This window comes from Cucurbita pepo, chromosome LG07 (assembly GCF_002806865.2).
Source record: "Cucurbita pepo subsp. pepo cultivar mu-cu-16 chromosome LG07, ASM280686v2, whole genome shotgun sequence".
Taxonomy (NCBI): Eukaryota; Viridiplantae; Streptophyta; class Magnoliopsida; order Cucurbitales; family Cucurbitaceae; genus Cucurbita; species Cucurbita pepo.
In genome coordinates, this window is record NC_036644.1 from 9,420,407 (window position 1) to 9,448,382 (window position 27,976).

The 27,976-nt window shown below is 37.7% G+C and overlaps 6 protein-coding genes and 1 pseudogene across 6 annotated transcripts; 2 read left to right on the plus strand and 5 right to left on the minus strand.

The window, feature by feature from the left end:
• Positions 1-1,738, plus strand: LOC111798351 (ectonucleotide pyrophosphatase/phosphodiesterase family member 1-like). Its single transcript, XM_023681436.1, has one exon. It carries the CDS (start codon positions 153-155, stop codon positions 1,593-1,595), a length of 1,443 nt encoding a protein of 480 aa, XP_023537204.1. The 5' UTR covers positions 1-152; the 3' UTR covers positions 1,596-1,738.
• Positions 1,739-2,025: 287 nt separating this feature from the next.
• Positions 2,026-4,817, minus strand: LOC111798353 (tetraspanin-2-like). Its single transcript, XM_023681439.1, has 2 exons — positions 4,157-4,817; positions 2,026-2,492 (listed from the first exon to the last, which is right to left on the minus strand). Exons 1-2 carry the CDS (start codon positions 4,652-4,654, stop codon positions 2,181-2,183), a joined length of 810 nt encoding a protein of 269 aa, XP_023537207.1. The 5' UTR covers positions 4,655-4,817; the 3' UTR covers positions 2,026-2,180.
• A 1,543-nt stretch (positions 4,818-6,360) lies between these two features.
• On the plus strand, positions 6,361-9,842 carry LOC111798883 (annotated as a pseudogene).
• Positions 9,843-10,256: 414 nt separating this feature from the next.
• Positions 10,257-15,205, minus strand: LOC111798396 (casein kinase 1-like protein 1). The gene is made up of 14 exons (XM_023681506.1): positions 14,896-15,205; positions 14,786-14,826; positions 13,741-13,810; positions 13,472-13,620; positions 13,295-13,390; positions 13,100-13,170; positions 12,939-13,000; positions 11,897-11,960; positions 11,724-11,808; positions 11,519-11,645; positions 11,313-11,395; positions 11,167-11,230; positions 10,909-11,054; positions 10,257-10,817 (listed from the first exon to the last, which is right to left on the minus strand). Exons 1-14 carry the CDS (start codon positions 14,969-14,971, stop codon positions 10,515-10,517), a joined length of 1,437 nt encoding a protein of 478 aa, XP_023537274.1. The 5' UTR covers positions 14,972-15,205; the 3' UTR covers positions 10,257-10,514.
• A 166-nt stretch (positions 15,206-15,371) lies between these two features.
• Positions 15,372-21,262, minus strand: LOC111798395 (zinc finger CCCH domain-containing protein 65). Its single transcript, XM_023681505.1, has 9 exons — positions 20,899-21,262; positions 18,934-20,240; positions 18,512-18,577; positions 18,264-18,392; positions 18,127-18,177; positions 17,796-17,936; positions 16,515-17,696; positions 16,367-16,433; positions 15,372-16,222 (listed from the first exon to the last, which is right to left on the minus strand). The coding sequence occupies exons 1-7, from the start codon at positions 21,077-21,079 to the stop codon at positions 16,725-16,727; spliced, it is 2,847 nt and encodes a 948-aa protein (XP_023537273.1). The 5' UTR covers positions 21,080-21,262; the 3' UTR covers positions 15,372-16,222; positions 16,367-16,433; positions 16,515-16,724.
• Positions 21,263-22,189: 927 nt separating this feature from the next.
• On the minus strand, positions 22,190-24,858 carry LOC111799032 (nucleosome assembly protein 1;3-like). The gene is made up of 12 exons (XM_023682415.1): positions 24,656-24,858; positions 24,498-24,541; positions 24,158-24,253; positions 23,946-24,038; positions 23,782-23,869; positions 23,627-23,688; positions 23,342-23,526; positions 23,048-23,225; positions 22,920-22,963; positions 22,559-22,766; positions 22,430-22,447; positions 22,190-22,346 (listed from the first exon to the last, which is right to left on the minus strand). The coding sequence occupies exons 1-12, from the start codon at positions 24,699-24,701 to the stop codon at positions 22,269-22,271; spliced, it is 1,140 nt and encodes a 379-aa protein (XP_023538183.1). The 5' UTR covers positions 24,702-24,858; the 3' UTR covers positions 22,190-22,268.
• A 788-nt stretch (positions 24,859-25,646) lies between these two features.
• LOC111798884 lies at positions 25,647-27,872 on the minus strand. Its single transcript, XM_023682231.1, has 8 exons — positions 27,757-27,872; positions 27,544-27,669; positions 26,881-26,986; positions 26,792-26,806; positions 26,589-26,642; positions 26,277-26,495; positions 25,817-26,191; positions 25,647-25,736 (listed from the first exon to the last, which is right to left on the minus strand). The coding sequence occupies exons 1-8, from the start codon at positions 27,870-27,872 to the stop codon at positions 25,647-25,649; spliced, it is 1,101 nt and encodes a 366-aa protein (XP_023537999.1).
• Between the last annotated feature and the right edge of the window lie 104 nt (positions 27,873-27,976).

Here is a 27,976-nt window from a genome sequence, read left to right on the forward strand (position 1 = left end):
GGCCAAGCTCACGATAGATTAGTATAAATAAAATTATTTATGCCGCTAAGTATTATAATAAATTTAAATTTTTAAAAAAAATTACAACTGCGAATCATACACTCTGCTGCTGACTGGAAGAAGACGAGAGTATACGAACTGGTTCTTCCGATATGGGTCCCGATTCCAATCCGCCGCCGCCGTCTCCGCAGCGTGAAAAGCCAAGTCCGACGGCTGATCAGGAAGAAGAATCGTCTAGCCCTTCCACCGCTTTGCTCTCTTCAAACCCATCTCACAAAAGAAGCATTGTCTTCATTTCTCTTACTTTCAGTACTTGTTTCGCTCTCTCCGCCGCCTTTGCCTTCGCCTTCCTCTTCTTCTCCGCCGCCTCCACTTCCGACGGCGTCAACTCCACCGCCCGTGCTCTCTCTAAGCTGAAACGTCCAGTGGTTCTATTGATCTCCTCCGATGGGTTTCGATTTGGGTATCAATTCAAAACCTCAACCCCAAACATTGACCGTCTGATTGCAAATGGGACCGAGGCCGAGAGGGGTTTGATTCCTGTTTTTCCAACTCTAACTTTTCCCAATCATTACTCGATCGTCACTGGCCTTTATCCCGCCTATCACGGCATAATCAACAACTTTTTTCTTGATCCGGTGACCGGAGACGCCTTCACGATGGGTAATCACGACCCTAAGTGGTGGCTCGGCGAGCCGCTGTGGGAGACGGTGGTCAATCAAGGGCTCAGTGCAGCAACAGTCTTCTGGGTCGGTGCTGAGGTAAACAAAGGCTCATGGTCTTGCCCTGCAAATTTCTGTCATCATTATAATGGTTCGGTTCCATTTGAGGAACGAGTAGATATGATTTTGCAGTACTTTGATTTGCCTAGTGAGGAAATTCCTGAGTTCATGACTCTGTATTTTGAGGACCCAGATCATCAGGGTCACAAGGTTGGTCCTGATGATCCCCAAATCACTGATGCTGTAGCTAGAATTGATCTAATGCTTGGTAAACTAATTTCTGGCCTGGAAAAAAGAGGGGTTTTCGAGGATGTTAATGTAATCTTGGTTGGTGATCATGGAATGGTCGGAACCTGTGATAAGAAGTTGATTTTTCTTGAGGATTTAGCTCCATGGATTGTGATTCCAGAGAGGTGGGTTCAATCAAGAACACCTCTGCTGGCAATTCGTCCACCTTCTGATGTTTCACCTTCTGATGTTGTCTTGAAAATGAATGAAGCTTTGCAATCTGGGAAAGTTGAGAATGGGAAGTATCTGAAAATGTATGTCAAGGAAGAGCTTCCGTCTCGGCTTCACTACAGTGCGAGCGATCGGATTCCTCCGGTGATCGGGTTGGTTGACGAGGGATTTAAGGTGGAGATGAAGAACAGTAAAGGGAAGGAGTGTGGAGGAGATCATGGGTATGACAATGCCATATTTTCCATGAGAACCATTTTCATTGGCCATGGTCCACGGTTTGCAAGAGGGAGAAAAGTCCCATCTTTCGAAAACGTTCAGATATACAACTTGGTTACTTCAATTCTCAACATCAAACCTGCTTCTAACAATGGTTCTGCATCATTTCCCCAATCTGTTCTCTTGCCTTCACCATAGAATCCTTAGCACATTACCCCAACAGATTGCCACGACAATTGTTTTAATTCAAACATCGTCATGTCGTTGTGAAATGTCGAGGATTGTTGGGAATGAATCTCATATTGGCTACTTTTGGGAATGATCGGGGGGTTTATAAGTAAGGAATACATCTCCCTTGGTACGAGACCTTTTGGGGAAACTCAAAGTAAAACCGTGAGAGCTTATGCTCAAAGTGGAAAATATCATACCATCGGAGAGATCCGTGATTCCTAACACAAAGAACAACACAAAGAACAATGCTTATTTTCTTCAATGGACAGCGCGTGATTAGTTCTTAATGTGAGTGCGTTTCTGTTTGGTAATTGGGTGATGATCGTTCATGTTCTAATAGCTTGTCTCCCTTTACATGTTTATGAACCTTCTGCATAACAAGATTTTGAAACTCAAATATCCAAAGCAAAGTAAACTAATAAACATTTAAAGAACTGATTCGAGAACTTTGTTCTACAGTCTGCAAACTCTACAAACGCGGGATTTCTAGATATGAAAAGAACAAATGAATATACAAAGGCAAAGATGTCTGATTTATACAAACAAACAAGATTAGATCCAACCCTGTTTGTATCGACGAAAGAGGTCCTCGGTCTGAGCGTTCTTGAAGGCGCTGCAGCCGATTACATAGACCCAAATCAGGACAACCAGAGTGACAATAAGAACCACATTGGCTTTCCTCCATTCCATCCTGAGATTCCCCAAGAGACCAGCCTTGCAAGAGTTGCAATTGTAGCACAACTGGGTCTGGTCATTGCTCCAAACATAGCAGTCAGGGTCAGCCATAGGATTACCAGGGTTCAGCCACAGTGTTGGGTTCACAAAGTTATAACCACAAGCCGTTGGAGGTTTACAGCATCCTGACTGTTCACACAGTAAAAACCAAGACGTAAGCTTTTAAGTTCCTTCCAAGACTCGATTGCTCGTAATGGACTGATTAGCTGGCAGCCATATCAACCAATTTAGAGCTATATGAACAGGTTTGGAATCAAAATGGACCCCAATAAGATCTGAGCTGTCTACTTTATTGTTGGGTTATGAAATCTGAGCTGTCATTTAGGTGATTGTTTGAGATTTTATGAGCCACCCTAAAATTACCTTTCCCCAAAATTTACATAAACTTGGGCCCCTGCTTTGCCCTAGTGAGTCTATGGTTGGTCACAACCTCAACCACCAAAAGTGCCTACCCAATGTGTATTATGTCTAGGCCCCATTTTGACAATGGCTTTAGAAGGAGGTAAGAACTCGACACCTCATACCTCCGACACGATCACATTACTTCTTGCTCTCAAGAGTGAAGATTACTATCCCTACAAATCTATACACTTTCTAGGGGATGACCCAATATAGAATTGCTCCAAGAAAATGATTGATTCACCGAAACAAAAAGGTGCATCTTATTGATATAGACAGTAACTTCAATTCCTTTCAGCATTCTTCCAGAATTATACCATTAATATCACTCCCATTTAGAATTATACCATTAATATCACTCCCATTTAATTTTATTAAGTCTAATCTATTAAAATTAAAACTCCAATTCTATTAATTTCAATTTAATCTCCCAACTACTATAAAAAAAATATTTTACAAGTGAGATCCAATAGAGCGAACCCAAGGAAATGAAAAAGAAAATGATTCCAAATTCTTGCTCGGTAAGTACCGACTCGAACCGTAAAAGTGAAGAATACTTCTATCCTGATAGGATAAAAAACACCCCTGAAATTTTCTAAAGGCTTTGGAATATATTGTTATTTGCAAAAAAAAAAAAGCACTTTATATCAATATTCTTCAACGTTGACACCCTTTATTTACACTTAACATTACGAAATCAATATATATATATTAAGGAAATCTTTCAAATCAAATGTTAAAAAATAGTGAATACCCTTTATTTACCCTTAACATTACGAAATCAATAAATATATATATATATATATATATTAAGGGAATCTTTCAAATCAAATGTTAAAAAATAGTGAATGGTATGGTAAAATTTCCAAATCAAACTATAGTTTAAAGAAAAATATTTAATAAAAAAATCATCATTAAATACATGAGACTTTTAGACTCCAAAAGTCGTTGGGACTTGGGACACCCAACATCAACAAGTCACATGCTACTGCTGATGGAAGAGATAGAGATGGGATTACCTTTTATTTTCTTTTAAGAAAAAAAATAAATATTTATATATCCAAAACCACGAAAAAAAATAAAAATTCCAAAAATCATTGCAATACGGACCACCAAGCTTTCTAGGATCTGATGTGAAATGAGAACCACCATATTTACAAATAATAATAATAATAATTTAAAAAAAAAACGATTTTATTTTAAACCATTTTTAAAGCAATTTTAATATATATATATATATATATTTTTTCTTTTTTTTAAACAACCGACTCACCGAGACGGATTGCGGTCTGAAAAGCCAATCAAAATCAAAGCAGAGGCCTATGGAGCATATTCCAAGAAATTAAATATTAAAAAAAAAAATCTAAATTCAAGCCTGGAATTAAGGAGCTGACCTGAAGCGGCGAGATGTCCGCCGCGAAAAACTGATCGGCGGCGACGTACAGCTGGTTAAGCTTAGGACAAGTATTAGATTCAGCCAAGCACGTCCTAATCTTTGGCCAATTTCGAGAATTAGTGAGATGATTCCTGAGCCAGGACGAGAATCCGTCGAGCCGGTACTCTTTGTATCCGCGGCCCATGACGGAGTAGCTGCCGTTGGGGCGAGTGACGACGAAGGTGAAGACGAGAAGGACGAGCAAGAGGCCGATTAGAAGAGCCATACAGAAGAGGTAAAAGGCTAATAACCCTTGTCTGTTCCAGTAGGCACCAATGAATCCGGCTAAGGAGACGAGGAGGATTAAAACGCCGAGGAGAACCACCGGCCACCGGAAAAAATGGATGCATCCGTTGTCGGGCTTGGAAGCCAGCCAAATTCCGGCGCCGATTATAGGAATGGAGCAGAGGAGAGCCAAGAAATTCACAATTGCTGTGATCTTGTTGCTTACACCCATCGGATTTTTCTCTCAATTTCAGTGGCCAATGGGGAAGGAAGAATGAGCTAATGGTCGTGCCGTCAAGAGTTGGAAAGGAAAAGGACTGAGGGAGAAACGACACGTCGTTCAGAGATGATGTGGCTTTATCAAGTTTCATTCCGTGTGAAGTAGTAGAGCGTGCTCCCACGTGGCACATTAATTTCTTTTATTTTTTTACTGTCCTGAAAAGGATAAATAATAAAAGAGGTTAAATTAAAGTTTATTATATAAAATTTTTAAGTTTTCATTAATTTTATTCCTTCAATTTCTCGGATCTTGTAAAAGAAGCGCTGAAAATAACCCGTCTTCTTTCCGTACCTCCAGTTGTTAGTTGAAGCTAAGAAGTTTATTGTTTCAGCGTTGGGACGAAAATGGAAGGCATGTGCTCAGATTCTGACCCAACCAGATCCCAATTTGGCCATTTCCGAGTTTATTCCTTTTTGCTGCCGACGATTCCTCTTGTATGCCTCCTCCCCGACCTCTTCGTTCAAAGTCGTCTCCACTTTTGTCAATGCCATTTACTGAGTGAGGCTCTTTTTTTTCTGATTCTAAGGGCTTACGGATTTGAAATCGCAACTTTTCTGAAATAAGCTCGGCTGCTTTGGCTCTCTGGTAGGCCTTTGATTTGGGAATTCGAAGACTGCGTACAAGGTGTTCGATGCAATGCCTGAGTAGGAGTGTATCACTTGCTTGAGTTCCATTCCCACACAAAGTATACTATAGAGCCTACGGAAGGTTATGGAGCCTTCCAACAGTCTCCCCTTAATCGAGGCTCGACTCTTGTTTGGAGTTCTCGAACAAAATACACTATTCAAAATGAGACATAAGTACACTATTGAGCCTCTCCCGATTTATAGAGCCCTCGAACAACCTCCCCTTAATCGAGGCTTGATTCCTTGTCCGGAGTCTTCGACATCTTAAGGGCATGACTCTAATGTCATATTAGAAATTACAACTCTTAGTAATGGTATGATATTGTCCAGAGTAAAAGCTTTGTGGCTTTGCTTTTGAGCTTCTCAAATGGTCTGGTATCACACATTCCTAAATTCCCATGATCATTAGAGACTCCTTAGAGACTCCCTCATGTACCCGTCCGACTCCATAGCTTTGCAGGACACGTCTCACTAACAACTTCAAGCAAAATTTCATATGGCTAACGTCAATAGTAAATCATTTAGGGTTCTATTCATAAGAAGTTATTTTTCGCAGTCGTTTAATTCTTTGGCTAGAGTTTTCCTAAGTAAGAATAACCCTTAATCATAAATGCTTAATAATATACATATACCGAAAGGAAAAGAAGAATCACGAACCTTAACAGAACAGATTCCTAGCGTTGCCTAAAGCTATAAATAGGTCACAAAATGCGGAAGCACTTTCGATGTGGGATAAGAAGACGCCCCCATCAATGTTCAACGGTTCTTGCAATAACATGAAATGTTGAAGCATCTTATGATGTTCGGCTTAGAATGTCCGTATTGGAGACATGGCCCCGTTATATATGGGTTTCTTAAGAGAATTGTCTATTGACGTTTTTGCCCTTCATTTTTATTTTACATGTATTTTCTGTCATTCTTTTTTATTTACTAATAAAAAAAAATATTATTTTATAAACAAACCTACAAAGCTAACCGTATTTATATCTCTCATTTACACGTACAATAACATAATCATCCAATATTGTTTTTCGGTCTCATCGGGGATTCTTTTTGTTCTCTCTGGCGCAACGTTGAGTTCATTGAATATGTCAGTTTCTCCCGCTCCCGCTCCCGCTCTTTCTCTCTATACCATCTGTGCGCGGTTGATTCGGTTGTTAATTTATTTTCGTCGTTCCCTCCGGTTTTGTCTCGGCTTATCTTTTTGGATTTTCTCTCTCATTCCGTCTATTGTTGATGTTTTCGCTTGTAGGATGGCGATCACCGATGCACTCGAGAGTACAACCGCCTTGGATAGCTCGTAAACCGCCGTGGATGCCAGCCGGTTCCTTCGTAGGAGACCGAGTGCTACAACTGGTGGAGACGAGTACGATAAAAATTTGAGGCCGAACGTTCGTGGAAGTGATAGTTCGCCTCCGGATCATGCAAGTTTTAATGGTTTATTGGCTGCAAAGAGCTCAGGAGGTTAAGGATCGAAATGACGCCATTGAAAATCCAAATCTAATGGAACCGGAGAAGGATCCGGTGACGAGGCCGAGAGTCGAGGTAACACCAATTTTGATGTTTACGCTATGAAATTTACGTATCGGCCGACGAGCCTCTGAGCTCTGTTGCGATATTCAGAGAAGTATGTTGAATTCTTGGTTTATTTTAGCTGTCATATTATTGAACTCGCCATTACATTCGTATATACATCCGTTGTTCCTATTAGATATCATAAGTAGTCACAAACTGGATAGCTGGAAATATTAAACGACTATCTGAGGTCGATTTTCTGTTTCTTAAAGTGAAATTATGCTTTGGCCGACTGCTTATCGAAGGAATTTTTCTGTGATGGAATATTTGTTCAAACTATCTTGAAATGTCATCAAGTATACTATACACTCGTAAAACTATGGTTAACACGCCTTATTATTTCTGGCTTAAGTTTTAGATCAGATCTGATGGTTAATGCATATATAATGCTCACCATTTTATTCACTTTAAATAACAGAGCCACGCAGATCTGTTTAACCTCTGTATAGTAGTGCTTGTTGCTGTAAACAGCAGACTAATCATTGAGAATCTTATGAAGGAGTGCCTCCTCTAGAGTCAGTTCATGTGAACTTGGCACCGAACGTAGAAGAAGAGAAATTTGCTAGTTTATTCTTTCATTGTTTTTCGTTTAATCAATTCTGGAAGAGTATTGTCTCTTAGGTTTAGTGTAATTTCTCTTTCTGTAGTATGGCTTGTTAACTCGAGATGTTTTGTTTAATTGAAGATCCTTGCGAGAATGGCCACTTCTAATGTGTTTGTATATCTGTATATTTCGTTTGCTACTAAAATAAGATTTATAAGCCGTTATTAGTTTATTAGCATATGTATTTAAAATTGTTAACTGACATAGGCAATGCCTTTCTTGCTCGTGCAGCCTCTCTCCCTGTATTCTCCCTTTCTTCTTTTCTTGTTGAGAAGATGGCTATGCAGAAACATATGTTTGAGCCTGTAAGTTTTCTTAGTTAATTCTCTGGGAAATTTGCTCAAGATGGATTCCAACTGTGTATATGATTGTTTTCTTTACTTTTTTCAGGGTAATAATTGTTCCTTCGGATGGATTTAAACTGTGTATATAATAACTAGACGCTTACGGACTGAAATTGTAATTATAACCACTGTTGCAGTTCTCCATCCAGTTTTCATGATTCTCAGGTCAGTTAAGGTACTTCGCACACAATATTTTAGGAGGATTATCAGCCGAGTGATGTTAGACAATTTCTAGCTTTATTTATAGATTGCTACTCATGTTTTTAACATGTTGAAATTGCTTACATAATGTTATTGTATATTTTTAATGTCGACATAAGCCTTATGAAGAGGTAGAATGAACCATGCTGACTTTAAGCAGACAGTTCATTATTGATATTTCATGCATAGTTCTTTTGCAATTTCATTTTCTGGATAGTATGACAAAAACAGGTCCAACATGCTTGATGAGAGAATAGAGAAATCCATTTAACTACACAATCTAGCTTTCAATAATACAGAAAAATGGAAAAACCGTCTCGTTGTGTTATTATTAGCATTCTCACTATCTATCATATAATTAGGAAGGGCATGTCGGCATTAAATTTCATTGCAGCCTTCTATGTTGGAAACTATCTTCTCTTAACTTGTAGAATGAATTTGTATCCATAGTATACCAGCTAAGTCTCCTTAGCTTTCTAGATATTCTGGAATATGTAATCTACCGTTTATCTGAGGAATGATGATAAAATACATGATGGACATTTGAAGGCCAAGTCGCAAGGTGTACTATTTGATTTAATGACTTTAAACTGTGTAGGTTTGACTTTGCTGTTTTATCCGGTGTAACATTGATTATCTTTGCATGCATTATCCGGTTGTAATTGGTCTCACATGCTCATACGAATCATGACATGAGAGTAAATTACAGATCAGTTGATCAGGTCATAATCTGGTTTCATTTCACAGGTCCTTGATGTTTAGAGTTCTTTATAAATTATTAGCTTTAAATTACAGTGTTTTATTTCGTTTTTATTGTTGAGACAAGAATTTTTATTTTTTGTTCAAAACAATGTTCCTGATTTAGTTCTTTGTATAAGTTTAGAACTAAGAAAATGGAGTCAGGAGTCAGATTTGAGTAGATAGCTTATTTTTCTTTGGTTTTCTAAGTAACTTCTTAAAATTTTACTCAACAATTTTAATGCATCTCATTCTTTAATGATTCCTAGGATTAGAAATTCTTTAATCATGACTTGTACCCTTGCTTCCTTTTGTTCGGTTTGATATTGTCATTATTTCAGAATGATGCTTGATGATTTGGTATGTTAGCTTTAAATTTCTAATGTCATCAAATAGTTTCTTTAGGGAGATGTCATGCCTAGTTCCCTGGATTCAGACTGCCCTCACAATGTTAGCTTTAAGAGTTTGGTCTACTTTATGCTTTCTCCTACATAATGTTATCAGGTATTTTGTCATCAAGGAAATTTCTTGCTCATTTTGTTAGGTTCTTGAATCAGCTGCCACTTAACATGGGTGTCCATAAGTGCTTATTGTGTAGATAATTGCTCGTCCATATTTCCATTTACCCATTGTGATGGTTTTATATATGTTGACGGGACATACAACGCCCATAGGTTGTGTTTCTCAACGCATATTGTTCTCAAAGCAATTTTCTTTCTCGACTGTGATTTATCGTTATGTTCGATCTTTGATATTCAGAAATCAGGCATTTCTTCCTCCTTTAATAGCTAAGATATTTTATCTGAGTTTGGGTCTCATGTAGAGTACATGAATAAGAAATTATTCTACAGTATGCCATGAAACTGAATATGCATGAATGAAACTTGTGGTTGTGGAGCCTGGCCGTGCTTGGCTTATATTATCGTCCTCTCAGTTTCTTTAGTTGGAAAATTCTTCATTTAATGATATTTCGTTTTGAATTTCAGGTTGGGAACATGATATTTTGGTTCATATTCAGCATTCTTGGCCAACTAATGAGTGTCCTACTGTAGTATCATGACTTGGTGAACCGCCAAGGGATAGACTAAGCTACTCAGTCGTGTGCCATGAACTTGCTTACTTTCTGCGGGTAACACTACAATCTCACCCTCTTTCATTAACCAAATCCACTCTTCATTAAACTTGTGTATGTTAGTAAGGTTCTTTTGCAATTCCGCATGGGTTCAGACTACTCTATTGGAGCTTCTACAGAAAGATATTTTTTTTATCTTACACGCAAAAAGAAAAAAATAATATAATAATAAAATCAAAAAAATATTTTAGGTTGTCAGGTTATCATCAATTTTTAATAGATTGTATATAGGACATTTTTTTCCTCATTAAAGCAGTTAAGTTTCCACATTAAGTTCTTACTAATAAATGGTAAGTAAAGGAATTAAAAACATAAAATTTAGAAGGATAGTTGGTAGTCGGGTAATTTACGTTTGAATATAATAACAAGCATCTTACTTCACAAGAGTTTTGATTTATAGGGTGAACGTGGACTTCTACATAAACAAATCCCAATAAAACAAGGAATCACAAATTAGAGGCTAAGGAATCATAAATGGAGAGTTGAATATGTTTCCCAAATCACCACACCCTTTTTAAATGGAGGAGGAAAAAATCCTCATATTCTTGTACAAGTGGAAAGTGAAGCAAGTGTCTTCGCTTTGCTTCGCTTTTTAATAATGCACCCTCTCGTCGTTCTCCAGGTGCAGCCCTTCGATCCCCTTCAAAGCTGAGTCGTAGTTCTTTACATGTCCTGAGTGCCTTCCTGATGCACCTTTCTTGGGATCAGAAGGTCCAACTGGTGGGCTTCTCTGTTGCGCACTTATGCTCTTCTGCAATGCCCCTGGACTAGCATCCGTTGTTCGGGAGCGGTGTGGATCTGCTGATTCACTTCCAACATACACTTCCCGGCTGCTCGACACAGCTGCACGTCTTGATGATCCACTTGGTCTCCCCACAATATTAGAGCCTGGAAACTGCAATTGCAACACCACTCCCATCTATTATTATATTGATTCACAATTTTATTCAATTAAAGTACAATATATGATTAGTTGTTATACGTACCACAGAGTCTTTGGCAACTGCAGAATCGTTGGCAATTGGACTCTTCTGTTTGGCAGAAGTCCCAGCATTCATGGCCAGCCCGGATACTCTCCGCCTAGATGAATCCATCAAAGACGACATCCCAGCTAGTTGTGCCTCCTCTCCACCTAAGTCAAATAGAGGGAACAAACACTTGAGAAGAGATTTAAAAACAAGTGGTTATCAGCCAACCAAAAAAGCTGAAAAACAAAAGGAAAAATTAACCAAACTGATGAGCACCTGTCTGTCTATCAGGATTTGCTATACCAGGAGGGATTCCAGAGCTGGTTCCAGCACCGGCACCCTAAAGAAAAATAAGACACATTCAGCACTGCTTGAAAGAAAAGTCACAATTGCACAACAAAAGCAAGTTGCAAATAACTAACTAGGGTACGAGTTGGAGGCGTGGCTAGCTGTGATTGCTGATACTTTAAAATGGTCCAGTCAAACACGTAATCAAACTGGAAACCTGTAGCAAAATACCAATAACAACAAACAGACATCAATATACCACTACTACCAACAAGAAATAAAAAAAAGTACAGGTATAACCTATAAATAAAGCAAATAAATAACCAAAAGAAACTCAAACCTTCCCGAATAAAGAGATCGCGGAAAATTCTTTTGAGATAAGCATAATCTGGCTTATCATCGAACCGAAGTGATCGACAGTAATGGAAATATGATGCAAATTCTGATGGATAACCACGGCACAATGCCTAGAAAAGAAATAAATTCTTTTAGAAACAAAAGTAGTGTTAAGAATGCTCCAAATATGTAATTTAAAAACAACTTGCCTCAATAGATGTAGAAACTTTCTTCTCACTAATTTTCTCATACTTCTGTTTCTTAGTTCCTGCTTTCAGTCCCTGCCAGGGAAGACTACAAGAACAAAGAAAGAATTACTAAATCAACTAGCAGTAGAAAGCTGTAGTCGATAGCAAAAAACAAGGTGGTGAAAACTAATCACCTTCCTCTCAAGAAGTACATAAGAACATAACCAAGAGACTCCAAGTCATCCCTTCGACTTTGCTCTGCAAACCAGATTGTCAGTAAAAAGAAAACTGGATTAATAAAAAAGGTGATAACAAAAGGTGATAACAAGCATTAATTAGTTAAATAATACGAAGAGAAAAACGATAAAACAATCCCCATAGGTGAAATAGAGGTTAAGGAGAGCCTTAATTTCAAACAAGTGCATCTAGAAATCACGGACATTATTTAAAGCAAAAGATTAAAAAAAAAAAAAAAAAAATGCAGGTGTCCATCATATGCCAAATTTATATGGCTTCGTGCAAAAGATTAAGTGTTCTTTTGAAAACATCCTCCGAGTTTCTCCACCTAATCCTCATTTTGCTTTTCATAATCCCGCCAACTTTCTTTGAAATGGATAGGTGGATGGACAAGAACACTCGGAGGATGTTTGGGAGTAGTATGTTTCAAGGCTGTGTTCATGGGCTTAATAGGAGAGCTAGAGTATTGTGGATTGATACTGTTAAAGCAATGGTAGTTTGGGGCATTTTTCTTAATGGAGTGGAATCGGTGCATTCTTTAAAGGCAAACAAGTTAATTGAGTGGATGGACTAGAACTTATCAATCATCATATGATATGACTTCTTGATGTAAACACCCTATATGATTCACTATGTTTGAAAACTCTGGAATGAGTTGTAAACACAGATATAATTTTAAAAAATGTCAAAAAAAAAAATTTGCCAATCATTACAAATATATATTTTATCAAATGTGTCCATGCTATGTTTGTGTGCTAATTAGAAGAAGATGATACATTACACAATCTCTGTTTAATGTAGTGTCCATTCATCTAGGTGACCACAGATTCACAACCAAGCCGATGCCACATACAATTATTGATATGTTAAAAAATTCAACATGCAACTTGACGATCAAATGTTGCACAATCAAGAACTCAAAGGATTGCATCACATTACAAGGCAATAGCAAGAACAGAGAACAAATATTATTGTCTTAAAGAAGGGTAAAAGAAGTACCTATCCCAAGGTGGGTGTTCATGCTAGCATATCTTGCAGTCCCAGTCAAGTTCTTGTTTTCTCTACAGCAACCAGAAACAATTATCAAAAGACTAGCAATAAGAGCAAAAAAGAAGAAATCATGAGAGACGGTAAAGGCAACATCTACGAACTCTTATCACCTGTAGGGAATGTGTTGATGGGTAGAACTATCTCTGTACTTCTTAGCAAGACCAAAGTCAATGATGTAAACCTGCATATTATATAAAAAAGGAAATTATATATTATGCACGAACTCTGTACTTCTTAGAAAAATTAAGATTGATTAAGATTTCATGAAGTTAAATAATATATTCCAGTAAATCTGGAATAAATACCTGATTTGCACGCCTTCCCAGCCCCATCAGAAAATTGTCTGGCTTGATATCTCGATGAAGAAAGGATTTAGAATGGACAAACTCAACACGGTTAATCTGAGAAAACAACCACATCAAGTTTGGAATTTAAATTATAATAGAAGGCCGATAAGATGTCAATTTACTAAATTAATCTACCATTTGATCTGCAAGCATAAGAACTGTTTTCAAAGAAAGCTTTCTGCTGCAGAAGTTAAATAGATCTTCAAGACTGGGACCAAGCAAATCCATTACAAGAACATTGTAGTCTCCTTCAACTCCAAACCATCTTACATTAGGTATGCCAGCTGTGTTCAACAGATTCCAAAGGAGAAAAGTGAACATATAATTAACAAAAAAAAGTTATGATTGCACAAAAGTAAAAATTAATAACAATTATAATAAAGAGAAGAAGGATGATTCATTACTTCCTCCCTGAAGAATTCTGTATAACTTAGACTCGTACAGCAACTGAGGATGTTTCGTCTTGACGTTTTCCTGAATGTAAGAAATGTGAAGTAAAACATGTTTTAAGAAGATGAACCAGCACAGAAGAAAACGCAGACTACAGCATTCAGCTGAAAGAAGCATTTACAACACAATGAAAGAGTTATCGAACATGCACTGCATAAGATACAAGTTCGTATGCTACTCAACCAAACCAGAAAACTTTGCTATTTGCATGAACTTAGCCAGGTCTCAGATAAATCGCAGCTTTCCTAAGAAGATAGCAACCTTGGTTCAAACATTAAAATTCTCTACACTCACTCCATCTCCAAGTCGCTTAACTAGAAAGCACTAGCGTTCCTCTCAACTAGAACCAGAAGCTATTTGCATGAACTTAGCCAGGTCTCAGATAAATCGCTGCTTTCCTAAGAAGATATCAACCTCGGTTCAAACAATAAAATTCTCCACACTCACTCCGTCTCCTTAACTAGAAACCACTAGCGTTCCTCTCAACTAGAACCAGAAAACTTCGCTATTTGCATGAACTTTGCCAGGTTTCAGATAAATCGTTGCTTTTCTAAGAAGATAGTAAACTCGGTTCAATCATTAAAATTCTCCACACTCACTCCATCTCCAAGTCACTTAACCAGAAAGCACTAGCGTTCCTCTCAACTAGAACCAGAAAACTCCTGCTATTTGCTTTATTTTAGCCAAGTACCACATAAAATCGTTGCTAGTCTCTGAAGATAGCAACATCAGTTCAAACGTGAATGTTCTTCTCATCCAAAACCTCTCCAGTTGGCGAATCTGACACAAAACGAAAGGCTGGAGCAACTTCTGCGTAACAACTCCTGGCTCGCAAATAAGGGAGAAGTTCATGGAAAATCCAGGCATGTATGGACTTCAGAACCACAAACGTCGACTCCGGAGGGGAAAACGGAAAAAAGAAATGCATCTAAGCATAAAAAGAGAAGCAGACTATGCGGAATTACAATCGCAGTGTTGAATTGAGATCGGAACACTTACGAGTTTAATTGCAACCTCTTCATTTGTCTGTATATTAGTACCTGCACAAGGAATTCAAACGTTAGGTCTACATAACTTCGAATGCCGAAAATCGAAGGAGAAACACGAACCGAGATAGATCTCCCCGAAGGAGCCACTGCCGATCTTCCGGCCAAGCCGAAACTTGTTACCGACGCGAGGTTCCATCCGGCAACCAAAAAGAATAAAGAGAAACCAAAATATGGAAGAGGATTACGAAAAGTTCAACATGGAAAGAGAGAAGAGGAACGGAGCGTGTGGAAGGCGAAGAATTCAAAATTCACCGCCATCTCCACGCGGAGAGAATGGGAGGTTCATCGACTAAGAAAGGAAGGCAAAGAAAATGCAATTAGAGATCTAGGGCAAAATTTTTGTTTATCATTCCTTTTGGTCACTCCAAGGCTCAGTTGGGTTAAAAGTTAGGTTTTACTCGAAACCCACAATAAATTTAATAAAACTGACTATTCCCCCTTTTCCAATTTCTGAGTATATTTAAACAATTAAATAAAACAATAAATTAAAAAAGTCGGTACTGTCCCCATTAATTATTTTGATTTTTTTTTTTTTTAAAGTCTTTTCTTTTTCATATTTTTATCTTTTAATTGACGGTTGGTGGACTTCCAAGTTCATTTTTATAAATTAATTGAAATTCAATTTTTTCCTCAATAAAATAATGTATTCATCCCTGACCTAACAAACAAAATAATAATAATAAATCACATTTCCAGAGAAAATTTGTATAATTTAATATGAACTGTGATGGCATAAAAGTAAAATCGTTTTAAATTATGGGTATTAAATTATATAATAAAAAAGAGTAATTAAATACAATTATTAAATTGCTGGAATTGCGCCGTGAAAAGAACGTGGGCGTGAAAACGCGTGACTTGGCATATATAGATAGTCGGCGGGTAAAAGGCGACCTCATTTACCAGATTGGCGCGTAATCCTCACGCAAAATATAAGCGTGTTTCTATGAAACACCATTCCGCATAGTTTTTTTTTTTTTTTTTTTTTTAATTAAAAAATTAAAAAATTATTTAATTTATCGGTCTTCATTTCTTCTTCGACCGCTGTAATCATTTCCTATGTGCATCCCAAAACAAACCCCCCAGCAGTCATCATGGTGACGAGAGGGCATATATATATCTTATTCCTAAAATTAATGTCATATTTATATATATATATATTCCCAAACAAATAGATAAAATTAATTTTCTTAAATGAATTTAAGAGTACAGAAGAATAGCTCACCGATGGAGAGGGGCCGGCCGTTTTGGACTAATCAACTTATTCCTTCTGGAAACTTCCAAAAGCGTCCATTGTCGAGGTCTTCTAAACCTTTGGTATAGGTTCAAACAGCCGGTCTTGCCGGTAGGTCGTGCTGTGCCTTGAGATGGCCGTCTCCTGTCCTCCTGCCTGCCGGTGGGGAAAAGATACCATTTATCCTCGAGGACCACACATATGTACTTCAAAATTCGAATATATAAATAAAATTCAATTTAAATACTATTTTGATCTCTATAGACTATACGATAGTTTAAATTCAAAGGACTAACTAACCAAGTTCTTTAGGCTGGATTCAAGAATCAAGCATCGTCCTTCAATTGGATCACAATTCAATTCCTTCCTGAAGAACGCAAGAAGATCTAAGGACACCCCAACTTCAAAATAGGTAAAATTAAGTAAAACAATTTATAAACTCATCAACCTTATCATGACGCTTTCAGTCCCATTATGTCTTCCTCAGTCCCAGCATGTTCATACCCGATTCGGTATTAATCAGATTTCGTAACCATGAAGGCGACACCGAGAAAGAAAGCAAGGCGACAGAGTGGATTCTCTTTTATCCCTGATTTAGCTGATTGATCCCGTTTCCCCACTGCTCAGCTGGGTTAGTAGCAGCAATCTACAACCACTCTCATTTCAGATTAGATTTAGATCCAACGCCTAATAAGAAATCCAAAAGTTTTGAAGCTTTGGCTTGATCACTCCTCAGACTTCCACTAATATTCTCATTCCCATCTTCCTTGTTACCATCCTTACTTCCAGCAGAGTCACTTGATTTACCCTTATTCATCGACTCATATTTTGCAGCAAATGCCAATGTTGACAGTAGAGCCTTCTGAGCGGATTTTGGAGTTCCTTTATTATTCATACTAGAAGCTGAGCTATCAGAATATTGACCTGTTGTCATCGAAGTACCTGGAAGCCTCGAGAATATTGTACTTAAGCCTTCAGGCTTAACATACATGCTTTCCTTCATCGGTACAGATAAATCAGAACTCACTTTCGAGTTGGAAGTACAATTTCCTACCGGAGAAAAGAAGTTTGTCGGTTTGGACGTTGTCGTTTGTACTTTCCTCGCCAGTTCACTGGGATCGTGACCAGTTTTCGAAGCACATGGAGTCTGATTACCGGATGTAATAGTGGCAGCATTGTAGCTTGAAGGTGTAGCTAAGTTCTCACTGTTAGACCTGAGTGAAGTTCTACCAAACGATAGAATACTTATCCCCTCTGGCGCGCTTTGTGGCTGAATCTTCCTCGAGATTTCGCTAGAATTTTCAACCGAACACAACCCACTTTGGGTTAACGAATTCCTACGTTCCACATCATTGTTTTTCACCTGCGAAGAATGGTCGGGTGACTTCCCAAAAGAGAGAAAACTGATTCCAGTAGGCAGTGGTCCCGTTGTTTTTTTCAGCAAAGATTCTCCCTGTGGAGTTCTATTGCAAGAAGCTCCAGCGTAGCTGAGTACAGTAACAGTAACAGGCTTTTGTTTAGTGCCACCACTGATATTTGATTTCCTTTGAGAATCCAAACTATCCGGTATTACTGGTGGTTTCGATTGGGTTTTCAAATTTTGCATATTAGACTGTTCTTGTGGCAAAATCTGAAACAAATTATTGGAGTATTAACAGGCCGTAGTGCACCTAGACTAATAAAACTGAAAATCAAAGGGAATTGCAATTCAATATGCAAAAAAGTATACCTTGTGTGAAAACATACAAGTATCACCTCTAGGGCATGAACCTTTTGAAACAAAATTGCTACAAGGATACTTGAACAGCTGATGATCAAATGGACAGTCATCGCCTTTCATACACGAATGACGTGCGAAATAACTACACGGCTGCAAGATCAATACGATTAATAAGTAGTCACTACCGATTTCCCCAAAAAAAACTAAGGCACAATATATTTATAATTCGGAAATCGACAAAGTTATACTAAACCATTCCAAAATTAGGCAAAATCAATTTGTGAAAGAATAGATTAGATGAACTAAAGCGACAAACATTAGTGAAGAACCAGTAACGTACTACGGATTTTGTCGCAGGAGTTGTATCATGAGAAAATTTACACTTGTCACCCTGCAAAACAAAAGCAAATGGTAATTTAAGTATGCCCACAAATTTACCACTTATAAATAAATAAATTACAGAATAAAGTATACAACCTCATGACACCTCCCCTTGATATAATGACGACAGTATACCACGGGTTTAGGCACTGTTACTGGAAGTAGCTTCAACCTTTTGACACCAAGTTTTCTGTTCTTCTCTGCCCGCTTCTTTCTTTTCTGAATCTTGAGAATGTAATTGTCATAGCGAGTTAGAAAGAAAAATACTAATATGAACACACATTAGATAACTCAAGCATATATCACACTTTAAAACAATAGAGACGTGAAAGAAGTGGTAATACCTTCTTCCTTTCTTTTCTCCCTTCAGTACATGAACCACGTTTTTTCTTATTGCAAGATCCAGTTTCCTGCCAATAGAACTTTTTTAGTCCAAAAAAGTCGAGTAACTTTTTTTATTCTTCATCACAATTAACCAAATCCACATCATACATGGTGGTACAGAACGACTATAGCCAATATTTTCCATCCAATAAGAACTTGTGATTCGTGAAACTGCAAGAAGTACTACCACATGCATGTTCCAATGCTCAAACCAGATAGTTATGACAAAAATTTCCCTCTTAAATTGTTGATACTATAAGTCCTATGGATTAGATAATGTCATCAGTAATTAATTTATTGGAACATTGTGAACACGATACTATCAGAAAGAACGTAGAAGTTAATGAATCAAAGTTAACTTGAAATAATCATATAACAATACCTTTTCCGTCGATACAATTTCTTTCCGTCCAGTGGCACATTCACTTGGAACTTGGCCACGAGGGACTTGATTACTAATGCGTGCAGTAAAAGAATCTGCATCCCTATTGTGTCTACTATCCTTTACTGTATATCCTGCTTCCTCTAACATAAAATCATTTTGATCTTCTATTATAGTTGTCACCATTTTTACAGAATCCATACTACCATGTTTACAAGCATCCAAGTTACTCTTCTTTTGTTTGGATTCTTCTTTATTCTCATGAGTTGCATTCTCGACCATGTCGGAGAATAAGGAATCCGGCTTCTTTGCTTCTCCATTAGCTTGAATCGAGGAATGCTTCTCATCTAATACAGCTGGATCTTCTGAGATTTCATGTGTCGAGTCACCACAAATTTCACCCTCCTCAATGTCTTCATTTTCAACCAAACATTTCTCCATTTGTATATCTTCAGACACTATTTTGTGCCCTACTTCGGAGGCGTCAACCTCCATTGAAACAGCCCAATCTTCACTATTCTTACTCAATTCATTAGCCCAGAAAGGCATCTCTTTATCCAAACATGAGAGATCTACCCCACAAACCTTTTCACTACATTGATCACCATCTTCCACCTCCATGACCTCAAAACTAGAAACATGAGATTTCTCCATCTCTAAATAAGGCTCGCAAACTATGCCCTCAGGTTTTGATTCTTTTGGTTGTGTTTCAGTCAATTGGTACATGCCCTTATCTACAATCGGAAGTCTGTTTTCTTGATTGTCCTTATGTTCAGAAGCCTCCCCAATGTTGTCGCCTTGTGACGAGAATATCGTCATAGAAAGATTCTGGACTTTATTCACGGCATCTTGTTCAGCCATAACTTGTTGATGTTCAACAATTTCTTCCTGGAACTTTTTAGGTGATATTTGTTCATTTCCACAATTGGTCTGATCCGAAGACCTCGTCTTATTACTACTGTTGTCATCAATAAGCACCTTATTTCCTTCCACCATATTTGCTGCCTCTAACTCGTCTCTATGACTTTCCTCGTGAACACAATGGTTCTCTTGAGAACAAGCCCCCTGAAGTTCCCTTTCAGCACCCGCATTGTCACTTCCTTCCACTATTGACATATCTTTTATTACATTCATCTTCGCTTCAGATTCATGAAAACATCCCTCTTCAAGACTATCCATCCCCATGCCATCTTCAACCACTGTCACCTTTTCAATAGCTGAATCTCCAATTTCTGGTCTTACAAAATCTCCATCGACCTGCTGGCCTGATGATTCTACAGTTGATTGCTTTAAGTGGCTGGTATAAGCTGCTCGACAGACAGAATTATGAAAGTCACAAAAAAGTTTTTCAAAAAATAAAATAAAATAAAAAAACACGATGCAATCAACATTTCAAGGTGGATAGATTTTATTGGCATTTCAAATAAATGAGATTTCGAGCTGGACAGATTTTATTGGCATTTCAAGCTGGATAGTTATTCTATTCCTGTATCAAATTTTAAAACCCATTTCTTAAACAATTTCATACCAGTTTTCATGCTTGAAGGCCAGGCGGACAAGATGATGCTACAAAGTTAAAGACCGCGGAAACGACACAGTTGCCATCACAGTCACTCAATTTTTTAATATAAATAAATATATAACACAATGTTAGACCTTCATCCTATGTTCAACCCTGAAGAGACCACAAGAATTTAAAGTATTGCTTGAAGTAAGGCATGAACTTAAAACTCGGAAGATATCTCCAAACAATACAAAACCTAACCATTTGGAAACTAGCACTAGGACCATTACAGTTAAACCATGAAAACAATTAGAAAGAAAACGTGCGTTTGATCAAGTTATAATGACCATTTTTGCTCTTGAAACCTCCACGATACGATGTTGTTTCAATTGGATTTAGTCCTCACTTACATGTGTCCACAAAAACTAACCGAATAAATTGAAAGAGATTTTCGATGATACCATGTCTCAGTTGTTGTGGATCAAATTCCGTTGCCAAAGAGACATCGTCGCTGCCGCAGAAGGGCGAAAGGATTCGGACCAGAGTCCGATAAGTGTCGCTCTTTAGATGTGATCGACGGTGAGGTGGGAACATTAATTTTGATTCGACTAACTTCGGGGCTTCAATACGAGCGTCCTCCATGAATACTCAAACCTACCACTTCCAACTAACGGATTCCTACTGTATATAAACCTCGATTCTACGAGGAAACTGAGAAGTTCAGCGAAGTGCAAGTGAATGAAACCTGGTGGTGGTGAGGAGAGGCCGCCATTAAACCTGGTGGAATTAAAAATGGCGGAGAGGTGAATTGAATAAACAAGGAAAGCGGGCTACAGGGAGTAATAATATATTTGGAGAAGAGGCTTGCAAATTTATAAGGCGGTTTTCGCTCCACTAGACCTCCAGCCTCGCTTCCCGTTTACATTCCTTTTAATATGGGCTCAACCCGGCCCATGAAAATGAGAGTGGGCTTAGTTTCGACAAATATGAAATCTAGATTTATATTATAATTAAGTTTCTTTTTATTTTTTTATTTTTTTATTTTTTTTTAAATTTATTGTTTTTTTTATAAAATCTCAAATTAAAATCCAAAATTTAGATTTATCTCTCGATTAATTAATTTTATTATGTTTTATAAAAAAAAAATTTTAAAAATAGTTGAGTTGAGAGGCGAAGGAAAAGAGTTTATAATCAATGAATACTATCTTAATTGATACAAGAATTTATGCTCAAATTGGACAATATCATACCATTATAAAAACTCGTGTTCCTAACAACAATGTTGCAGGAAGCTGGCGGGTTGTAAACTAAGACTAAATTAAGTAACTTGATCATTTATGATACCATTTATGAATTGAAACTAAAATTATGATCACAGAAAAGGCAAAGAAAAAGGCTAAAATAAAAGATAGATATGGAATATATAAAGAAAAGGCAACATCTTATAGAGTAAAAACAGGTTCAATAAATACCACTTCACATAAAAACTAATCCCAACTTCCCCCCAACAGACAGACGCGGAAGAGCAAGAAAAAAATAAACCCCAAACCCTTCACAAGCCAGAAATTGGTTTTTTTTTTTTTTTTTTTTTTTTTTTTTTTTTTTTTTTTTTTTTTTTTTTTTTTTTNCTCCTAAATCCCCTTTCAGTGCTACCAAAGTATTAATCATCATAGACAATAAAGAACCATAAAAAACTGCAACCCAATCCCCCCATACCCTCCTCCCTCCTCCCCGGCGCCCATTCTCGCTCTCTTTTGCACCCAAAAATTACTTGTACAGCGGACTCTCATAACACACAGACAGTCTCACCGACTCGTTATCGATTTCATTCCTACTGCTGCTTGCATTCTGGAGGCCTCTCCCCCTGCGGACCATCCCCAGCTGCCGCTGCTCCTCCTCTTCCACCCTTCTGGAGATTCCAAACAAACAATATGTGAGATAAAGAAAGGCACATTCAAACACAACTTTGTTCAAGGAAAGGAATGGAAGTACCTTGTTCCCAGCTGACAACTGCTGACACGACAACACGGAGAATACAATCATAAGTGTTACAATTTTGTCAAATTCCAACTCCTAAAACAAAAGGGTATACAAGAAAATGAACTAAAAGAAGTGGCATACCTTTTTCCTGGATTTTCCTTCATCTTCGTCCTCATCTTCGTCATCATCATCTTCATCCTCGTCGTCCTCATCCTCGTCGTCCTCATCATCATCATTGTCCTCGTCATCATCATCCTCATTATCCATGTCTTCAAATTCCTCATCTTGGATAGCTTCCCCTGTAAACCATGAGACAGCATGCGGGATAATCTTGTCTCGAATGGTTGACCTAGGCAGAGAATAAATGAATATAAAGGTATCAAAATACGTTCAAAACTCTTCCCATCCATTCAAATAACAAGTCTCATATTTGAGACAGCTTTATTACAGAAAATATAGATGGGTAATCACATAGCACATTGAAAATTGACATATAACTCACCCGATATCATAATCTTGCTCCATTTGATTTTGAAGCTCCTCAGCCTGACAAAAGAGGTACTAAAATTAAGAGCAGGGAAATAGATGTGCATTTTATTGATTTTTCCTCGAAATTGATATTAAACATACAGTGTCCTCATCAATATCTTCATCGTCATCAGGCACTTGAGGTGGACTGAAAAAGTTGAAGAAGCTTTCACAATTTTCAGTCTTCGTGATTGGCTTGGCATTTTTCGATCCCTTCTTAGGCTTCTTCTTCAGTAGCTTCTGGGTCAGACATTTTCCTGGATACCATTCAATCTCCGTTCTGCCAACAGAGATAATCATATTCAGTGCAAATACAATGAAGATGAGATTCACAAAGCAAAAGAAATCAGTCTTTAGATTAGCATACAAAATACTGATGAGGCAAAAAGAAATTACCCAATTGCTTTCTCAAGAATTGGCTCATCTTCGTCAATCATGTGATATGTCTTTGTCAAGACAGAATTTTTAAAGAAGGGATTGGTGTCGAAAAAGAACTCAAGCTTGAATCCTTTGGGATTGTCTATTCTACACCACTTGATATCTTTCAAATATTTGAGAGCTCCTTCATCACGCTCGGTAACCTAAAATAAAATTAGCAGAATTCAGGTAGATAGAGTCACAACTAGTTGGTTAGATGATTCTACAAACACAGGAAAACAATAAAGAACAGAAAACACAAACCTCCTCAGCTAATACTTCATTGTTCTTCATTGCATTAAGCCAAAAGTCGGGCACTCCTTTCTCTGCAAACAAAAAAAGGAGCTAAAATATACCTAGGTGGTTTAAATCAAACAGAGAAAAACAATGTCTCAAATGAAGGTTTAGAATTGAATTACCTGCTGCATCTTTGTCCTCGTCTTGTCCAGCAGCAAATTCCTTTCCAGCTCCTTCAGCTTCAACAACACCATTTACAATATCGTATCGCTGCAGAGACAAAAGAGCTAATCAACAACTAAACAAAATATGAACTAATACAATAGCTAGTAGACAAAATTCACACCTGAGAGTATAGTGGCTGATACAATTTCTGGTATTTGGCCTCGAGCGCCAACCTTTCCTCAAAAAATTTAGCCTCTAATTCGTCATGTTGGCTCTGTTGAACGGGATGACATGTAAATTATTCCAAGGCGATATGAAGCAATTACAAAAAAAGAGCAGAAGCAAGAAACCAAAAAGTCCTTATAATTAAAGAACCAGATAAATTATACATGCCTGGATCTCCCTTAGATCCTCGACGCGCTTACGAACAACAGGAGACAAGTTTTCGAGGATATCAGAGTGCTGTCCAGCGAGGCTCTGAATCTTATTCTGCAAACCATCAAAACCCGAAGTAAAATCAACCACCGCTAAACCCAAACCCCTTAAAATTCCATCTAAACATTGCTATAGCACCATTAAAATGCGGTAGAGAAATCAAACACAGTATTATTCAAAACTTCACACTCTATTCAAAATAAACACTGCAAAAAGAACATAAGAGAATATTCCTGATTCTAATATCATCGCCCACTATAGTTTGACCAAAAAAGAATAGAAAAAACAATTTTAGTACCTTGAGAGCATTGACGAGGCCTGCTCGATCCTCCTCATTGAGAGCTGCAGAATTAGAAACCAAAAACCCTCAAAATCCGTATGTGAAAAAGGAGAAATGGATATGATGACAAACAGAGGAAGTAAATCGAAAAGGAGGAAGAGGAGAAATAAGATTACCAGAACCGAGATCGGAGACGTTGAAGTTATCCTTGTTGTTGCTCATTGAGAATACAGCAAAGAGATTGTGAGCGAAGGGAGGGGGGAAGTTGGTAGTCTAAAACCCTAGATTGAATACAAGGGAGCGAGGAAAAAGAAGTGAAAGGGGCCGCCTCGACGTGCCCGACCTTCTAAATACCCTCGCACACTTGTTCGAGACCTAGCACTCCTTCCATTTATTTCCTTTTATATGGAACGCCCAACCAAAATACAATTTCAGCCGTTCAAAATTAAATCACCTAAGGTGGGCTTTTACAATTCGGCCCATATATTTTCCAGTACAAGCCCAAATTAACAGGTCCGGCCCATTCTCGGTGTCAAGCCCATCTGATGTACCAATAGCTGTGACCCACGTGTCCTTATCTACAATCATGGAATTCAAATACCAATTTCCAATTCCTGGTTGCTTCCAAAGGAGTTGGTTGGGACCCACCAATTCATGAAGATGAATTGTATTTGAATTAGGAAAGGATTTGGAGAAACATTCTTTTTTGACTAATTCTTTAAAAATAATAAATTTTTACAAAAAAAGTCAAAAAGGGATTAAAATATTTTTTATGAGGACCCGAAAACACTAAAAATATACGTCAATTTATTTGTTTATATTACAGTGAATTTAACTCTTGAAGTTCTTCGATAAAACTCTCCGACTAATTTAAGAAATGATCATGGGTTTATAATCAAATAATATTAAACATGAGAGCTTATGCGAACAATATCATAGTGTGGAGAGTTTATTCTAATTAGTAAGAGCTCAACTGGACCTACCCTCTTTTTTCTGATTCGAGGGGATCCTTCTTACGCTTTCATGTCTACAACTCAGTTCATTCGATTATTACAGAAATGAACCTAATCCAGAATATGAACCATAAAAGAAAATACCGACTAAACCGATCACAAGTTGAAGATCGAGCAAAATAGCGTTTACACGTGGCAAAATATTATTGGTCTGTTATGGTTGTTTTTCGTTGTACGTGGGCGCCAAGTCAGACACAATTCTTCTCACTGCTTCCAGGAAACCCAACTCGTCCCATTCGCCATCCTATTCACAGACAAAATAAATAAATAAATAAATAAAAATAATTTAAACAAAACCCTAAAAATGAGAGAGAGGAAGCAAACCTGAAGGCTGAATCGGAAGCGGAGGCGGCTAAGAAGAGAAGAAGGAGCAAGCTGTTCAATGCCGTGAAATGACAAAATTACCCCCACATTCACAACATTCTTCAAGAATTCCAACACGCGAATTACAATATCCGGCATTAACGATCCTTGGCCTCTAACCGTAATTTCCAAGTCTATAATTTCCGTTCCATTAATAGACGGCGGCGCGTGGGAAACCCTAACGGTGAAGCGTTCGTTAACGAATGAGTTGGCAGTTTCTTCCCCTTGAGACTGAGCTTCTAGAAGCTTCTGGTTTTTATGGCTGAGCTCTGAAACTTGCTCTCTCAATTTGGTTAAGTATTCTCTTGTGGTTGCTAGTACCGATAATTTATCTTTCTACGTACGTAAATTCATTAACATAATAATAATAATAATAATAATAATAATAATAATTATGCATGCAAAATTGATTATATTTAACCTTAGTTCCGGGGGGAAGAAGGGATCTCAAAGCTTGGAAGCTTCCATTAAGCTTCTCTCTTCTTCTCCGCTCCGCTATCATGTGCAGCAATTGAGCTGACCCGGGTCGACGACGAAGGAAGTTCGTGGACGACGACGACCAAGTGGGAGGAGGAGGGTTTTTAAGAACAGCCATTGAGGTAAATGGACTTGTTGCTCTCATCTTCTCTACCATATTAACCTGAAAATTATTCAAATATTATAATAATAAAATATATTTTCACGATAAAAATTAAATTGTTACAAATTTAAAAGTATAAGCGGGTTGAATTACCTCGGAGAATCCAAGTTCGATTTCTCCATTGCTGCAGCCCATGAAAACTACACTCTGATATTAATAATTAATCAACAAAAAAACAGCTTTAGTCAATTTGGAAGATTTATTTTGAGAAGCTCAAAGCAAAACCATAAAAGCTTATGCTGAAAATAAACAATATCATATTACTGTGAAGAGTCAGAAAATTTGTCCCAACGTACCTTAATCCCAGCTGCCTGCAAACAAGAGGAAGAAAGAAACATAAATTTATATCCTTAATTTTCTCGAACATGAAAAGAAATACACTTACAGCATAAAAATGGGATTGAATTTGAGAAGAAGAATGGATGTGAAGCAAAGATTGGTGAAGCTCTAAAAAGGAAATGCTGTTGTTGAAAGCATGGCCAGGAACAAGGCTGTTCATAATAATTACATTCACATCAACGAATAACAAAAACAAAGGGTTCCACTGTTAGACGAACACGACTCTCCACAATGGTATGATATTATCCACTTTGAGCATAAGCTCTCGTGGCTTTACATTGGGTTTTCCCAAAAAGCCTCGTACCAATGAGAGAATATTGCTTGAATATAAACCCATGATCATTCCCTAAATTAGCCGACGTGGGACTTTCATCATCCAATGTCTGCCCTTAATCAAGGCTCTGACTCCTTTTTCTTTTGGAGTCTTAGTCATTTTTTGACTATGCGTTCGAGGAGGCTCTGCTTCTTTTCTTTTAAGTGGATGCATACTTTGTTTGGGGGGAGGTGTTGGATGAAAGTTCAGCTAATTTAGGGAATGATCTTGGGTTTATAATCAAAGAATACTATCTCCATTGGAGTGAGACATTTTGAGGAAGCCCAAAGCAAAGCCACGAGAGCTTATACTCAAAGTGACAATATCATATCATTGTGGAGAGCTGTGTTCGTCTAACCTCCACTACGAGAAGAATAAAAGAAGAGGCTTTCTTACTTGTTTTCCACGTTGAATACCAATTGCTTGTACTCATCAAAAAGCCTCCGTTCAAAGCTGCCCAAGGAACTGCTGGGTTGGTTCGCATCCTCCTCCCGGAACAACGCATCAAGATTCAACAAACAGCTATCAAAAAATTCAGAAATTAATCCAAAAAATGAGAAGAAAATTGTGTGTTTTTACTGAGAGTATGAAGGGTAAGTGATTAATTACTGAGAAGGATGGGGTAAATAAGACCAAAGGCAAATGTAAGTGGGGTGAAAAGATTGCATAATGGCTCGAAGGAAGGTGGCTCTGTGTGCCTCGTCCAGAGAAAATACAGTATCCATAATACACAGAAAGGAGAAGAAAAGGGTTGGAAGGTGGAGGAAAAGGGAAAGGGTTTTCCAATTAATATCAACTTCAAATTTGACAATAAGCCATTAGGGAAAGA